Genomic DNA, 17,005 nt, shown 5'->3' with positions numbered 1-17,005 from the left:
ATGCGGACGCTGTACCGGTCCGTCGTGGTGAAGAGGGAGCTGAGTGTAAAAGCGAAGCTCTCAATTTACCGGTCGATCTACGTCCCTACCCTCACATATGGCCACGAGCTGTGGGTAGTGACCGAAAGAATGAGATCGCGGATACAAGCGACAGAAATGAGCTTCCTCCGAAGGGTGGCTGGCCTCTCCCTTAGAGATAGGGTGAGAAGTTTGGCCATTTGGGAGGGGCCAACACGTCCTCACTCCCAACTCGTCAAACGTGTGACGCATGGTCAGGCCCCCTCTGCTGCACATATGGACGCGCAGGGTACCCCTCTGGCGTCGGGAATTGACGTGAAGGGTCCTCCGATTGAAGAGATTTTGTCGGTATATTTAGACATTTTCCAAATCACATTGTAACGACCTATACTGAACACAATAAATTATATAATGCAGGCAACTATCTGAGAGAAAAGTACTGCAGATAAAACTAATTACAGGCTGTTATTTGTGTATCGGTTCTTGCATTGACGGAGTGAGCGATGTATGCTGGGTAATGGCACAGCTAGCGATTGGGTGAATTTATTGCACCGGTTTTATAAACTGTTCTACAATCCTTTTGATATTTGGAAATCTGTCGATCATTCTGCTACAGCTGTAAGATATCTTCTCCAACTCCTCTGAATACATGCAGTCATTTTACCGTCTGCTTTGGCTAATCACGCTCTTACGTATTAAATTAAATTAAATGCCTAATAAAAAAGCTGTTCTTTTTTATTAGGCAAAAACATTTTCGGCAAAAAAGCATTATGCAAAAACATTTTCGGCAAAAAAACATTATGCAAAAACATTTTCGGTGCTGTTAAGGAATTCACAGCGACTCACTTGTTTATTTTTGAGAAAGTTTATTTTTTTATCATATCAGATGAGCGGCAGTGACGTCAACGTACTCGATCGTTGTTCTTTTTTATTAGGCAAAAACATTTTCGGCAAAAAAGCAGTATGCAAAAACATTTTCGGTGCTGTTAAGGAATTCACAGCGACTCACTTGTTTATTTTTGAGAAAGTTTATTTTTTTTATCATATCAGATGAGCGGCAGTGACGTCAACGTACTCGATCGTACCACAGGTAAGTGCGAATCTGAATCTGTAGATTTTTTAAAATTATTTTTCTTATTTAAAACCAAAAAGAAAACCCCGAAACAGTGAGCTCACAAAGCTGCTTTTAGCAGTTCCATGGGTTAAGATTAGCAATTTCGTGGAACAGCGAATGACTTAACATTTAATAGCATATATGTTACCACACCACATGTGCTGTAAGTTAGCTAAATTCATTTCTGTTAGCCTATCAAGTTAAGCTTATCATATATCATCATCCAGGGTACAGTGATAGAGAAGTGTGTGCTGACGTTTGCTGTTGTTGCCACTTTGTAAAGTTTGAGGGTTCTAATAAGGGTCAGTGTTGCCAGATTGGGTTGATGCTGAAATTGAAGATAGACGTTATCTATCAATCTAGCTCTCTCTTTATGGCTCTCTCTCTCTCTCTCTCTCTCTCTCTCTCTCTCTCTCGATTTTAAACTTAATAACAGCATTACATAATCATTAAATAGCAGACCGATCATCTATGCTGCAAATGAAATACAAATGGACACTAAACAGGGTTTATCTAAATCGTTACAATAGGGTTTAATGTATATATTTATTTATAAGGTGCTTCTGAATTCTGAATACTTTTTTTTTTCTAAACAGGTTCTTCATCAATCAGCCTATTATTGATTGATTCCTTCCTACATCTGCTTTTTGAAAAACTGCTAAAGGCACTTTTAAGAGCCACGTCAGTCTGTTTGTATCTGTTCTTACTGCTGTCCTTATTGGTCTGTCTCTCTGTTTCTGCCTCGCTCTGTTGGTCTCTGTCTTGTTTGATTATTCTGTTTGTGTGTGTGCGTGCGTGCGTGCGTGCGTGCGTGCGTGTTTGTTTGTTTGTTTGTTTATTTGTTTGTTTGTTTGTGTGTTTGTTTGTTTGTTTGTTCTTCTTTCTGCCATGAGTGACTCCGAAATTCAAGATCCTTTAAGGATCCTAGATAATCTGACTGATCAGCAGGAACAAATTGATGAGCTCCAACACCTCGATGACATGCTTGGTGAGCTGAAGCAAGAGGTAGCTCCTGTACCTGTGAAGCCACCTGAACTAACAGTAAAATGGAAAAAAAGAGACAAAGATGGAAACCAACTCTATGCGAGGCCAAGATCAATCCGGAGTCAATTACATAAGGGTCAGTACTCTTTCATACAAGATAATTAGAAGATATAGATTGTATGGACACAAAACCATAAATTTAACGTATTAATTAATTTAAATATTTGTAAAGACAAACAGGAAAGTAATTTGTTTGTTTTGACACAAAAGGACATTAAATAAACCACAGAATTATCTCTTAAAACTGAATGATCCCCCCCTAGCAAGTATGGCATTCATTACGTTATGTTAGTCCAGTAACAAAATGTGGCTGACAGTTACCTCCTCACAAGGATTTTGGTAAAAGATATTGGTACTTGGCAGCACAGTGGCACATCAAAAAATGTCCTGATTTCAATTCCACTATCAGACCAGGGTCTTTGGGTGTAGAGTTTGCGTGTTCTTCCCTTGTTTCTGTGCTCGCAGGTTACCTGGTTTACTCCCACAGTCCTGAGATGTGGAGTTTGGCTAATTGGTGATTCTAAATTGTTTCTGTGTTATAAATGTGGATTTGATTTGTGTTTTTGATATACTGTTGATGTTTTATACAGCTGCCCACAGTCAGAAGACCAATTCTACCACTAATAACAGTCACTGTGAGGTGGCATTTGCCCCAGAGACTGTTGGTATGTACTCCACTGTGTCTTCACTAGATCAAAGCAGTATGTTCATGTGTTTGCAGCAATTGCTAGCATATTTATAGCCATCAAGCTTTACTCTCATAGCTACTCTGTCCATTACACTTTTATAATTTAATCAATTTTAATAGAAAATGTATTTGTTTTTTTTAACAGAGCACTTTCTACAAGAACTCCAGAGCTCACTGAATGATTCTTCAGACGATCACCATGAAGCACCACCACCAAAAGCTCCTCTTTTGGCTTCCTTGAACTGGAGCACAAGAAAAACTCTTTTTTTCAGAGAGTTGGAGGGCCAAAAGACCCCATCTGGTGAATACCATGGCAGCTCAAGAAAGTGTGTCGGAACATATATGCCAACAATGTGGGAGCAATCCAGCTGTGCTTCGTTGTCGTGACTGTCTACCACGCCCCCTTTTTTGTGATAAATGTGATGTCATCACGCACACCAGATATGTCCTTCACAATAGACGTGCCATGACTGCCGGATTCTTCCAGCCATTGCCTCCAACAACTTACATTGTAAATAAGACCCTTTGCCATGATGGTAAGTTCTGTGACTAAACTTATTATGTTTACTGTTTATACATTTCCCTTACGCTCTCTCTCTCTATCTCATTTTTTAAAAAAGTTGATGCTTCCTCAGCTCTCAACTACACTGTTAGCTTTGAGCTGTTAAGTTGGTTTTTTTTATTGTTTCAAGTAAGGCTCAGTTGGTCCTACCATATCTTAGTCACATTTCAACGTTTTACTTCATAGTTAATAAACTTATTTAAATCATATGTTACGCATACATGTTGACTTCTTTAGCACGACTTGTACCTGTGGAGAGCCCAGTCACAATCTGCGGCTGTCCACCAGAGTGTTTGAGGGTCAGACCAGGAAAGGTTGTTGCTGTGGTCACAATGAATGGTAAGAAGAACTTCATTTTGTCCTGACTGACAACCATCTGTAAATAATTCACCTAAAACTAAACCCTCACAAGCATTGTTGCAGTATATTCTGAGACAAAAAAGAAGACCTAACCCAAAGATAATAAACTTTTACTCTGGAGTCATGAGTTTTTCACTTTTCTAGGACGTTACAATCTCAGCATGCCAGAGCTGAGGTGTGAGACATGTGACGCTTCTTGGACTGCTGGAGTAGATGACCTAAATCTAAGTGATTACTGGCCCGCTACCCTTCACTATTCTACTTTGTACACAACAGATGTCTTCTTCACATTTGAAGAAATGAAGATGGCATCACCCGGACTCTCCTGCAAAGCATTTTTAAAAATGCTTGATCAACGAACTCTCCACTTTGGCCGTGTGAGCATTTTAGTTTATGCATCCTTTACAGTATGGTTCTTCTGTGTTATTCAGGATTTAAAAGTCACTTGTAGCGTAGTTGTTTTCTGTTTATGTCTTTCATTTTAAACCAGACGGGAAAGATCTCTGCAGATGGCTTTAAGAAAAGTTTCTTTGAGTGGGAAGCCGTGAGATATGAATTAGACAAGATTTTAAAGGAGGATCCCTTCACATGTCATGCATGTGCCCCAGACATGCTTGCAATTTCAGTGGATGGAAACCGCAAGCATTACCGTTTCAAGAATGCAGCCAGGTACAGCAAAATATGTGTAATATCAACGTTTGTTTCAGACAATGTGACTATAAGGTGCACCAATTAACTTTGGACTTACTTTGTATGACACCATAAAGTATACTGTATTGCTATTTTGTTCAGATCTGAGGAACTGGGCATCTTTGAAGACGCCTTCATAGCAAAGGATGAAGATGTGGGAAGATTTGTGGACTACATACACAGCACATCCAGACATGTAAGATTGAACGCTCTAATTACATAGACATAATTATGTTAACCTTTAACACTCTGTTGAAGAGATTGTGAAAAGACATTGTCACCAGCTATTTAATGCATTTTAGGTCTCCGGACGAGGTGTTTGTGGAGGGGAGTGGTCAGCAGCCAGAGAGACCTCCCAAAGATCCAGCAGCAAGGTGGATGAGGAGGGACTGGAGCTTGCAGTGTGTAGGCATGGAGTGCTGCTCCGTGCTCTAAATATGTACAGGGGTGAAATTTTTGCTTATCCCTTGTACCTGCAACAAAAGCTGGCCAATAGACATATCACTTTTTTTTGTATGGATGTTACCTGCAAGTATTGGCCATATCTTGAAAGAGTAACAAAAAGCTGTCCAGAGCTCCAGCACCTTCTTAGCATGAAGCCATTTCTTTCAGTCTTTCATGCTAAAGCCCACGATTTCAAATGTGAGGTATGAAATTCTGACTTTAATGACTTTATCTGAACAATTGCACATCAACATTTTGTGTAATTTGTATTTTATCTGTGTGTGTGTATGTGCATCTGTGTGTGTGTGTGTGTGTGTGTGTGTGTGTGTGTGTGTGTGTGTGTGTGTGTTTTTTCAGGTGAAATGGAGTGGAGCATATCAAGATGGGGCTGGTTTGACTCTAGGGGAGGAGGTAGAGCAATGTAATGCCTTTTTGTCAAGGATTGCAGTTACCACAAAACATATGTCCAAAGCAGGTGAGAAGGCAAATCCTGCACTAGTTAGATTTTAAGTGTGTAATTATGATGAAAGTGGTAACACTACATTTTCTGTGTTTGCAGGACGGAGTGACATGCTAACTCTTATGGCCATGCGCTGGAATCAACAAAAGCTAGACCGGTTGGCCACCTCTCTGACCCATCGATATCAGAAGGTAATGATATTGTTACTTTATTTTTAGATGATTACTCCTCTGTGTTCTTATTATTTGGAGTAAACATGTGTTTAGAGTTTTTTGTTTGTTTGTTTGTTTTTTAATCTCAAATTGACAATGTAGGCCACAAAAGCTCTTCTAACCCAGCTTCAGAACCTGGAGTCCTTAAAAGTCCAATTAGCAGTGACTGACAGTCAACTGGATGAATGGGTCAGTGATGTAAAGGATTGGGCAGAAGGTGAGCAAAAACTGATTCAAAAATGTGATGCAATTGTACAATGACTTTATGTAAGTGTAGCTGTGTTATTTCTTCTAAGCAGCAACAACAAGCACAAGTGATATTGATCCCTTGGTGAGCAGAATCGAAGTGCTCGTAGCGAGCATAAAGAGACGATCCCAGCGTCTGTACAAAGACACCGATGGAAATAAAGCCTGTGCCAAGATTCGTCGCAAGATCAGAGAAGAGAAAGGAATCTTGACTTCTGCTGTGGAAAAATACAACAGAATGTTTCCAGACAAAGAAACTCTGTGCTTGGAAGAAATTCTGTCTGGTGACACAAGCTGGCCGTGGCAGCGGGCACACAGCGGTAGTTGTACATATATGTTGCCTACTTTCAGCATATCTGACATATATTGAAACCCTAAGCTTCAGGTGTTGACCTAAAATCATTTATGACTTCAGACGTTCTTTGTGAATTGATTTATAACTTTGTTATAAATGCATTTCAGACTCTGTCAGCCTTACAACAAAGAGAAGGGCATTCGATATCATCATGGCAATAAGAAGACTTGAGGAGGAAAAGAAGATTCTTGTTACAGAGATGGACCATAACTGGAAATCTCTTTCAAAATATGATGATATCCTGAAAGAGCTGTCCGGCCTGTTTTCCAGTGAGATATTTAAAAGTATGTATTTAAGTAATGCATACAAAACACTGACTGTTTCTTAAGGCATTAAAGCAGACTAAATTATATGTTCTATTTTTAAGTTTCGCATTGTGGCCTAAGTGAGGAGGGTTTGAGAGGTCTACAGAGCATCATCCTCAGAAAACGACAGAATGTGAAACAAAACAAGCTGCACGCAAGACAGTGTTACATGCAAGTTTTGTCAGGAGCAAAGAACATTAACCTTGATCATACTTCCGACGATGACTTTTACAGTGACTCTGAATATTCTGATTAAAGTCGGTAATAAATATCTGTAATATATCAGTTTGTCCTCAAAGTTATATCAACTTGCTACCTTGCAGGTTTAATGCTGGGGGCCCCAATTTTTTCAAGTTGGCCATAGACCAGTCATTGACAGTGCATTCCCAAGACTTCATCACATCAATGCATATAGTTTTTTACAAAGACAGCTGGCACATTTTTATTTAATGTCATTCGTAGAGCTAAAAACTATTCTGTTACACTGTTTTTAAACATGCATTTTGGTAATACATAATAGTACACTGTTATGTATCAGAGGGAGATTTTGTACTTTTTACATTTTTGTCATGTTAAGTTACTGTAATATATTTTTGGCTCACAGAATTTACAAGACATATTGAAATGTGATTGATAGAACTTTGTAAGCAAATTTCAAGTATGCTTGTCACAGGTGAGAGTTTTCATTCTTGAGTATTTTGATGTACATGTTAAGGATATTTTCATGGTATGTATCATTCATATCAACAGTATCAATAATGTTTGAGTGCATTACTAGTACTTGTGCTTATTTTTAAAATAATCATACTACAGTACAGTAGGCAGTTCAGCTGATTCTGTCACAACAACCCTGATCCACAAATTAACTTTTGGATATATAACTTTTTTTGTTTAGTTCCAGTTGTACAGCGATGTGCTCAACCATATATTTTTTTTAAATTTAGAGTATTAATTGATCCAGTGGTTACTAAGCCTACAGTGTCTTAGGGTGGACCAACATCATTGTCATTTTACCCCCACCAAATTTCATTAAGTTGTCTGTATCACTGTAGTTTATTTGTTTTTATATTACCAATGACCACAATCAAATAAAGTTGAAAAATAACTGTCAGTTTGATGTTTTCATGCAGTTTCAATGGATCATTTTGTTACCACAGTTAAAATTTAGCAACATTTATATTTCCATGACAAAGACATAAAACACATTTCTGTTTAATATAGTTATGACTGTAGACTTGATATGTAAAAACTGAAAATGACTGTTAGAGTTTGTATTGTTGATTGTCATTTATGCTTAGAAATATTTAACCATAGATGCTTAGAGGTGTATAATCAATTGTGTAGTGATAGGTTGTGTGATCTTTAACAGGCTACAGAGGCTTGGTGTGCATTCCACACTAGAATGCACACCTACATCCTGGGAGCATGGGAAAGTTCGTACCTTGCTTAATTGTTTTATGGTAGGATTAACGTAGCTACGTCTGTTCTAGTCCAAGTGCTTTTGTGTATAAATGAACTGCTGGACTTCCTTACTGTGTTATCTAGGATGAACCATCTAGGGTGAGGGGGAGGCTACCCTCTTCCTGACCAAGGATGTTTGACCCTTTGATCAGCAGTCCACACACATTTTGATCAGCAGTCCACACACACACACACACACACACACACAGGCAAGGTACTCTTTGTGTGTATGTAGACGTCATATGTTAATGAACCTATGCATATTCATGTAACCTCAATAAAAGGGCAGTGGTACGGGAGAACGGACGAGAGCAACTGGGGTCAAGTGAAGGAACGGCACTCTGTCCGGTCTCTCCCGTGCACGAGTAACATGAAGAACTTTGCCTACTTGTGTCTTGCTTTGCAGTGTAATTATATTGTCTTCAACGTTCCAGCGGATGGGTTCAAGCTACAAACCTATCAATGACTGCCAATCATGTAAGTAATTTGTGAAAAAGAACGTAGAAATCTATTTCACAAACAAAAACAATTTATTATTTGCAACCCTTTCAATACTATAGCCCACATACAGCACATACATTTATTCCACAAAAGGAATAGATGGATGGCCACTATGGAGAAAGGCAGTCCTGAAACTTCATCAGGAGGACAAATCGTTGTGTGCATCAACTTCACAGTGTCTTTTGGTCTTTTATCAAAAGATATTTGCCATTTTTTAGTTTCTTTTAAAGTTCTTGGTTAGGTTTAGGGATTAAAGACCAAATCCAGATTATAATATAAAAATATTGTGACACATCATCAGTAGTGGGCCTTGGATTCATTGGGTGTTTTGGCCCTTACCAGTAGACACCCTCATAAATGGAGGCCCTGCCAGGGTTGATCAGGCCCCGGGGTGTGTCACTGGTTGATGTGAAATTGCTATTTCTCTTCTACTTTTTCCTATTTAGTTTTCTACAATTTATTTTCTTCTATCACTTTACTGCAAAACGATAAGTACTATTTAGGTCTTTAGTGCTTAAAGAGCCTCACTTCTTAAAGAGATAGAAAAGGTGAAAGAGAAAAGAGATAACATAGGAGAGAGGAGAGCCGGAACTGGGGCATGTGATCTGGCATCCCATACCTCCACGCCCAGATCGGGCTGTACCCTCTACATCTCCACTGCCTCCCACAAACAGGAAAAAGAGCTGAGGGTAGAAGCAAAACGTTTTTTCATTCCTGCCTTATGTTTCACTACCATGAGGTTAACTGCACAGCCCCAGGAGCCCTGAAACAGCTGTATCAGTCAACAAGGCTTCAGGTCTATCACAGTACAAATTATAGTGTTATGTTTTCTACCCTTTTGATGCCCCCTGCTTAGGTAGCTCCACCACAGTTTGATCAATTCTGGGCATGTGTGTTGCGGATAGCTGACTGCCCAAGTGATCTCAGCCCTCTTTAACCACAGCCAGTGATTGGCCCACTCAGCAGTGTTAGCTAATTTTCTTATAACCTGCAGCAGCACCTGTCCTCTGGCTCCAATCTCTTTAAGCAGTTTTGCTATTGTACTGGCCCCTAACCCTAAATAGTAGTTCAGGTCGTATCTCTCTACAGAAACAGCTTAATTCTCTTTCTCCTATGACGGCCAATATTTGTTAGTAATATTCTAAAGACAAAAACGACATAGTCCCAATATACAGGGTTAAGTGCTGTTAGAGCTCAGAGGGTTGACTTAAACCTCTAATAATCAATGTAGTTAAAATACTCAAAAGAATGTTGTCAGTGGTAATGGGACAAAGCCACATTCAATGTTGATTTTAATTTGAAAATATGTGTACATAATCTAACATGCTTATTATTTGTGGGGACATCACACTTGAAATGATTACTGGTAGTGCAATTTGACATTTTCTGTGTTCTATGTATACATTATATGTGCAAAGCAGAAAAAATAATATTTGCATAGAGAATGAAGTTATATAACAGTGTAGGTGGATCAAGGCCAAGTCAATGTTGAGCATCTAAGAAAATTATGAAAGTTGATACTACTAGTAATGGAAACTTTCAGTCTCAACATCAAACAGTACTACAAGTTCTCATATCTCAATAGACCTTTGATTTTTTATTTTACTTTTCATTGACAGTACTCAGTACAATTTCACCAGCCTTCATACTTTAAACTAAACATAACACCTGTTTACAATAACAACTTCATATGAGAAACAAAGGGAAAGAGACTGATGGGTTTTATGGATTGAGTTGCTAGCTGTGGGTCATATTCACCGTAACAATTATAACAGCCTACACTCACTTTTAAAAGAATGTAGCAAATATAAATGCTGTACAAAAACATTCAAGTTAAGAACACAGAACTACTATTGTAGTTAACAACATAATATAAAGTCTTTTTTTACGTAACACAATGCATTTTAACAAGTATAAATATTTGTCTAACATTTCTAAACAATCAAACTGCTGAAAATGAACATATCCAGTCTGTGAACAGAGAAGATCAATGTGACATCTGGATGTATGGACCTTTGGTTCCACATATTTCTGAAAGTGTTCCTTGTAGACAGTACACAACTTCAGTTTTCAGACATTATATCTTACTTGTTTGTAACATGGAAAAACAAACATCACAACATCATAAAAAGACTTCCTCAGTGGCTGAAGGAGGTGGCACATCTGGCATGGCAAAGTGGTGTTGAAATTCACTGGCTGGCTCCCACGTGTCATCCCAGATTTTCCCACTGGAAAATATAAGTATTGAAAGAAACAACACCAAAAACATTAATATCATGTTGGGGATTACTTCGTGCTTTTTATGTTTAACACCAGAGGTGGAACATGATAAAGACATTTCCTTAAGTACTGTACCAAAATGCAAATTGTCATTTTTATGGATATTTTCAACTTCTGCTACACTATTTGTAATTTAGATGGATTACAAACAAAACACTACTGTACAGTTACACTCGACACATATGAAAGACTTAGTTATTGTTTTTCAGTTGAACAGTTCATAATATCCTTTCTGTGAAGTGAAAATAAAAATTGTTCAAATGTGATAATTAGTTTCTTTTGGATTATTATAAAGGCTGTTGTTTACTCTTTAATTTGTAGAGATTCATTGCTGTCACACAATTGTAATGCTAGAAATACAGTATGCAAAACAACTGAAAGCTTTCACAGTGTGATATTTGTACTTCTTTGGAAAGTTCAGAATCTGAATACTCCCTCCACTGCTTAGGCGATTTATCCTTTGGCACACATAAATCTGTGTAAGACATGGACAAATTCTCTCCACTTTGTCAAAATCCTGATAGCTTTTATATATTTCTTACAATTAATGTGGGTGCTCTTATGGCCCCAGCACAGTCCAGCTGGAATTATTCCCAGTACTTTTGCATCTAAGTGAGACACTACGTGTGTTTTCTGAACAGTTTCAAATATATTTCTTATTAAATTTGTTATTTTATGATTCGACAAAGATGGCAAAAAACTTTGCAATAATCCTTAATTGATTAAATAATTGAGATAGGATAAGAAAAAAAGCGAGAAGTAAGACGTGACAAAACACCTGGTTTTCCATTTTCATTTGTGCTCCAAAAAGGTAATAGATGGAAACAGAACATTCTCAGAGAATGAAATATCAAGAGCTTCTTACCAAACAGAGCAAGGCAACCAACGCACTTTTACTTCTGTGTTCCCCTAGACAGAAGGAATCAGAGAGGCAATCGTTAAATAACATGGTTAATGGATAGGTGTCTTCATAAAGCTTGTGTGTAATCCAGTGTGCACACCTGAGACACACACAGACCCATGTAAACACACTTTGATAGATGTGTAGGTATGTGTATGTAAGGCATTTCTGTTTATAAAAAAAATAATAATAGGATTTTGAAAAGCATGTATCCAATTGTGGCATTCACAAAAAATTATTTTGATCACAGGTTTAGTTAACTGCGTCTATCTGTTTTTGACTCTGGCTATGTTCTTTTCTTCGGAAAGTTTGACATACTTGATACATCATACACTGACATAATCAATATCATCCCATTATGAATTGTTTGAATTGTGTCCATTTAAACACTTCAAACTACACATGATTATCTACTATTTATAGTGAGACAGGGCTGGTCAGCATATATCAGGATCTATAAATTGTGCATTCTATGATCCTGATTCAACAAGACCAACTGAAGATATAGGCTTACACAGAAAAAAATATGATCCTTCCTCATATACAGTCATTTCTATGTTAGCCATGTAGGTTTTTGTAGCAAGATGTAGCAGTATTCAATGTCTGTGATTAATTTTGCAGAATTGTTTAAGAACAAACACATGAAATACAATACAATCTTTTAATGTAATTCCATTAATCATTTCCCTTCACTAATCTCAAAAGTACATTTGAATTTACCCATGTAGCACAGTTCATGGCTGTAGTGCATGGATGAAAACAACTTGAGATAGGCTTACTGTAAAAAGTCTACTGAAAAGCAAATTAAAACATTTTAAGTATTACCTCATTTATCCTGCTCTCAGTGACTTCTTCAAACTGGAACACCTTCTGCCTACTACATCTTCGACAGCCTAAGAAATGAAAAATTACATTTAAAAAAAACATAAGACTCTGTATACACAAGAAATCAAATATGAGTTTTCACTCAACAAGTGAAAATCTGTAATATCCTCCTGATTGCCATACTCCATTTGTCCTCTGGGGTCAAAAAGTGAACCCACCTCAGTTGAGTTTTTTTTTTAAAGTACATACCATAAATTGTGAATCAATTCTGTGTAAAAACTTAGTTTCACTTAGGACCAACAAATTAACAAAAAAATTCACCCTTCATTTTGCAATTGAGTGCCACCAGACCTTGTTTATATAAATGCATACACTATTTGTTGAGAGAAACTAAAATGTTCTCTCAAAGTGCGTTTTAGTTTTCTCAATCCAATCAAGTTGAATTACAAAGTCCTCTTAACTAAAGTAAGGGATTGACCATATTTAATTATAGTCTTTTTATAGTGTACACCAAAATGCAGCTAAATAACTAGTGAATAATACTTTGCAATGGTTTGTTAGTTCTCTAGGACAACATATGTATCATTTTTGGGTAAGAAACTTAAAAATCTCAAGACATAACATGCAAAGCAATACTTACTCTTTCTCTTCTTATTTTCATGTTGGCCACCCTCACTTAAGGACTGGGAGATCGCGTGGCTAGCAGGTGGATGAAGAGACTGCAGAGATGGCTGGTCTGCGGGTTTAAAAGGTGGTGGAGAGGTGGGAGAGGTTGTTTGTGAGGTGCTTCTGTCTCTCTTCTTTTTTTGGAAAGACTGGGAGCATGGAACAGAAGAAGGAGATAAAGGAACAAGATTGAGAACAAAAACAGTCTCTGTCTGCTCGTCTGACAGGCTCTTTGGGTGCTCCTCGAGGAGCCTAGAAGATTGATGTTCCTGGGTGGTCATCTCAGGCTGCTCCTTGGCGAGGCTCTCTGCTTGCTTGTTGATCAGGGTCTCTGCCTGTTCTTCACTGGGGATCTCTGTGTGTTCTTTGATGTGGGTCTGTTTGTCGGCACAATGCTCCTTGGTGGCATTCTTGGACTGCACAAGCTGCTGTTCTGTGGGGGTATTGGGGTGCACTGGTGTGGAGGTTCCTATAAAACATATTTACTTTCATAAAAATATTTTTCAAAAAAGGCCAGGAACTACACTTTGGCTACATTCACACTGCAGGCGAAAGCGCAGCAAATCCGATTTTTTTGACCCTCTGCGACCCATATCCGATCATGGTCTGACAGTGTGAACGGCACAAATCCGATATTTTCAAATCCAATTTGGGTCACGTTCGTATGTGTTACTGAATCCGATACATAGCTGATATTTTAGAAAGCGACTGCTGTTTGAACGGTCCTGTCACATTAAATCGATCTTCCACGTCACTGACACAAGACAGACGCCAATTATCAGCGCCAGAGAAGCACCACAGAAGACATCATGAACGCTTCCTGGCCATCCAGCTAAACTGTTGGGAAGACAACGTTGGAGAAACATGAACATTTTATTTGCAGATTCTGACAGAAGTCTGAAACTACCCTTTGAAGCACCGCTCCTCTCTAAAACAGCAATAAGGATCATTATTAGGCCATATGTAAATAACAAAATAACTTAAAGCAAAATTGGGAAACATAAAGTCTCAAACAAGTCTTTATAATAAGGGCCATCAGTCAAAAAATACTGTTTGGTCTGGGTCTAAACAGAGCGCAATGTGTGTGACGTCTTCTTTTGCGCATGCGGCCGCTTTGGGCGTTCACACTAGAGCGCGTTTGCTGTCACATTTTATTTGTAGTGTGAACGAGCAGACAAAAAAATCTGAATTGAGCATTAAGACCTGCAGTGTGAACGAAGCCTTTGATAACATATCCTTCAATGGTTATTTAATGACCTTAAAATATACTTACACAATTTGCTTAAAGATTAATGAAGTATTCTGATTGTGAAAGCAAGTTGAGACAACTTGTTGTGAAAAGTTGCTATATAAATTAGCATTAATTAACTGGACTGAAAGTATGCAACACACTTCACTCTTACCCTTAGACAGTATAAATTCATAAGCCCTCTGCATCTTCTCCAGGAAATTTCTTGTAGTAGAAGTGGGGTCCAAATGGGTAATAACATCTGCTACCCACTTATGTGAATTCTTGTCTTTTTTACCAATGAATAAAATGGGCTTGTAGCCTATAGACTCAAGTTTCTGCACCTGAAATTAATAAAAAAAATAGTTGGCACAAATTAGTCAAACACAGCCTGTTGTTAAATGGTAAACGAAATGACTCTTATATAGCGTTTTCTCGTGGAGCACTAAAAGTGCTTTATACAACATGCAATATTAACCCATATTCACACCAGCTTCTTAGAAGTTTCCATTTAAGCATTCACACACAGCGATTGTGGCTCAAGAGTTGGCAGTTCGTTTTGTAATCGGAAGGTTGCCGGTTCGAGCCCCGGCTTGGACAGTCTCGGTCGTTGTGTCCTTGGGCAAGACACTTCACCCGTTGCCTACTGGTGGTGGTCAGAGGGCCCGGTGGCGCCAGTGTCTGGCAGCCTCGCCTCTGTCAGTGCGCCCCAGGGTGGCTGTGGCTACAATGTAGCTGCCATCACCAGTGTGTGAATGAGTGGATGACTGAATGTAGTGTAAAGTGCTTTGGGTTCCTTAGGGACTAAGTAAAGCGCTATACAAATACAGGCCATTTACACATTCATACTGATATGAATACATACAGCCACCACTGATGTATTACAGTTAAAGTAATTGTTTGTCTTTAGCAAAATGTAGATAAAATATTGTTGCATGTTCTCAAAAGCACATATGATGAACTGTGTTAATGTGCCAGCAACATCTTATAACAACTTAATGATAATATATGAAACAAAAAATTTTTTACTTACTGCAATACGGGCAGAATCAATTATCCGGCAAACATTTCTGTTTTTCAAGACAACTTCTGCCCACTGGCTATCCAATGATTCTACTTTTTCTTTTAGCTTCTTTTTGCTGGACAGACTTCCGAAGCAGACATAACAGGTTCTTCTGCTTGCCTGATTGGGAGTCTGGCAAAATGTACAGGGCCTGAATTTGGGGCGTGTCATGTTGAAACAAAGAATAATTACAGACAGAAAAGGCAGCAGACAGACAAAAGGCAAATTATAGGTTAACCAGCACACTGACAACAAGAAAAAAGCTGAAGAGTTAAAGAGACAGAAATGCGGATAGAAACAGAGAGACAGACCAATAAGGACAGCAGTAAGAACAGATACAAACAGACTGACGTGGCTCTTAAAAGTGCCTTTAGCAGTTTTTCAAAAAGCAGATGTAGGAAGGAATCAATCAATAATAGGCTGATTGATGAAGAACCTGTTTAGAAAAAAAAAAGTATTCAGAATTCAGAAGCACCTTATAAATAAATATATACATTAAACCCTATTGTAACGATTTAGATAAACCCTGTTTAGTGTCCATTTGTATTTCATTTGCAGCATAGATGATCGGTCTGCTATTTAATGATTATGTAATGCTGTTATTAAGTTTAAAATCGAGAGAGAGAGAGAGAGAGAGAGAGAGAGAGAGAGAGAGAGAGAGAGAGCCATAAAGAGAGAGCTAGATTGATAGATAACGTCTATCTTCAATTTCAGCATCAACCCAATCTGGCAACACTGACCCTTATTAGAACCCTCAAACTTTACAAAGTGGCAACAACAGCAAACGTCAGCACACACTTCTCTATCACTGTACCCTGGATGATGATATATGATAAGCTTAACTTGATTGGCTAACAGAAATGAATTTAGCTAACTTACAGCACATGTGGTGTGGTAACATATATGCTATTAAATGTTAAGTCATTCGCTGTTCCACGAAATTGCTAATCTTAACCCATGGAACTGCTAAAAGCAGCTTTGTGAGCTCACTGTTTCGGGGTTTTCTTTTTGGTTTTAAATAAGAAAAATAATTTTAAAAAATCTACAGATTCAGATTCGCACTTACCTGTGGTACGATCGAGTACGTTGACGTCACTGCCGCTCATCTGATATGATAAAAAAAATAAACTTTCTCAAAAATAAACAAGTGAGTCGCTGTGAATTCCTTAACAGCACCGAAAATGTTTTTGCATACTGCTTTTTTGCCGAAAATGTTTTTGCCTAATAAAAAAGAACAACGATCGAGTACGTTGACGTCACTGCCGCTCATCTGATATGATAAAAAAATAAACTTTCTCAAAAATAAACAAGTGAGTCGCTGTGAATTCCTTAACAGCACCGAAAATGTTTTTGCATAATGTTTTTTTGCCGAAAATGTTTTTGCATAATGCTTTTTTGCCGAAAATGTTTTTGCCTAATAAAAAAGAACAGCTTTTTTATTAGGCATTTAATTTAATTTAATACGTAAGAGCGTGATTAGCCAAAGCAGACGGTAAAATGACTGCATGTATTCAGAGGAGTTGGAGAAGATATCTTACAGCTGTAGCAGAATGATCGACAGATTTCCAAATATCAAAAGGAT

The 17,005-nt window shown here is 38.1% G+C and overlaps 2 protein-coding genes across 2 annotated transcripts; one reads left to right on the top strand and one right to left on the bottom strand.

Annotated features, from left to right (window-relative positions):
- Positions 1 to 4,325: 4,325 nt before the first annotated feature.
- Positions 4,326 to 6,593, top strand: LOC113014423 (uncharacterized). The gene is made up of 9 exons (XM_026155949.1): positions 4,326 to 4,455; positions 4,579 to 4,672; positions 4,779 to 5,123; positions 5,278 to 5,395; positions 5,480 to 5,571; positions 5,695 to 5,809; positions 5,892 to 6,158; positions 6,301 to 6,462; positions 6,580 to 6,593. The coding sequence occupies exons 1-9, from the start codon at positions 4,397 to 4,399 to the stop codon at positions 6,591 to 6,593; spliced, it is 1,266 nt and encodes a 421-aa protein (XP_026011734.1). The 5' UTR covers positions 4,326 to 4,396.
- Positions 6,594 to 10,252: 3,659 nt separating this feature from the next.
- LOC113019431 (uncharacterized) lies at positions 10,253 to 15,464 on the bottom strand. The gene is made up of 6 exons (XM_026163155.1): positions 15,394 to 15,464; positions 14,536 to 14,704; positions 13,107 to 13,601; positions 12,467 to 12,534; positions 11,606 to 11,649; positions 10,253 to 10,688 (listed from the first exon to the last, which is right to left on the bottom strand). The coding sequence occupies exons 2-6, from the start codon at positions 14,567 to 14,569 to the stop codon at positions 10,583 to 10,585; spliced, it is 747 nt and encodes a 248-aa protein (XP_026018940.1). The 5' UTR covers positions 14,570 to 14,704; positions 15,394 to 15,464; the 3' UTR covers positions 10,253 to 10,582.
- Positions 15,465 to 17,005: the final 1,541 nt, after the last annotated feature.

The sequence above is a fragment of the Astatotilapia calliptera genome, chromosome 3, assembly GCF_900246225.1.
Source record: "Astatotilapia calliptera chromosome 3, fAstCal1.2, whole genome shotgun sequence".
NCBI classification, from domain to species: domain Eukaryota; kingdom Metazoa; phylum Chordata; class Actinopteri; order Cichliformes; family Cichlidae; genus Astatotilapia; species Astatotilapia calliptera.
The sequence above is the reverse complement of the archived record's forward strand: the minus strand, read 5'-3'. Positions and strand labels throughout refer to the sequence as shown.

Coding starts and splice junctions, on each gene's coding strand:
- LOC113014423 (XM_026155949.1), top strand. CDS start 4,397: ATGCTTGCAATTTCAGTGGATGGAAACCGCAAGCATTACCGTTTCAAG. Junction 4,456..4,578: donor CGTTTCAAGAATGCAGCCAG/GTACAGCAAAAT, acceptor TATTTTGTTCAG/ATCTGAGGAACTGGGCATCT. Junction 4,673..4,778: donor TACACAGCACATCCAGACAT/GTAAGATTGAAC, acceptor AATGCATTTTAG/GTCTCCGGACGAGGTGTTTG.
- LOC113019431 (XM_026163155.1), bottom strand. CDS start 14,569: ATGCAGAGGGCTTATGAATTTATACTGTCTAAGG. Junction 11,650..12,466: donor CTGAGAGCAGGATAAATGAG/GTAATACTTAAA, acceptor CCTTCTGTCTAG/GGGAACACAGAAGTAAAAGT. Junction 10,689..11,605: donor TGGTTGCCTTGCTCTGTTTG/GTAAGAAGCTCT, acceptor TATATTTTCCAG/TGGGAAAATCTGGGATGACA.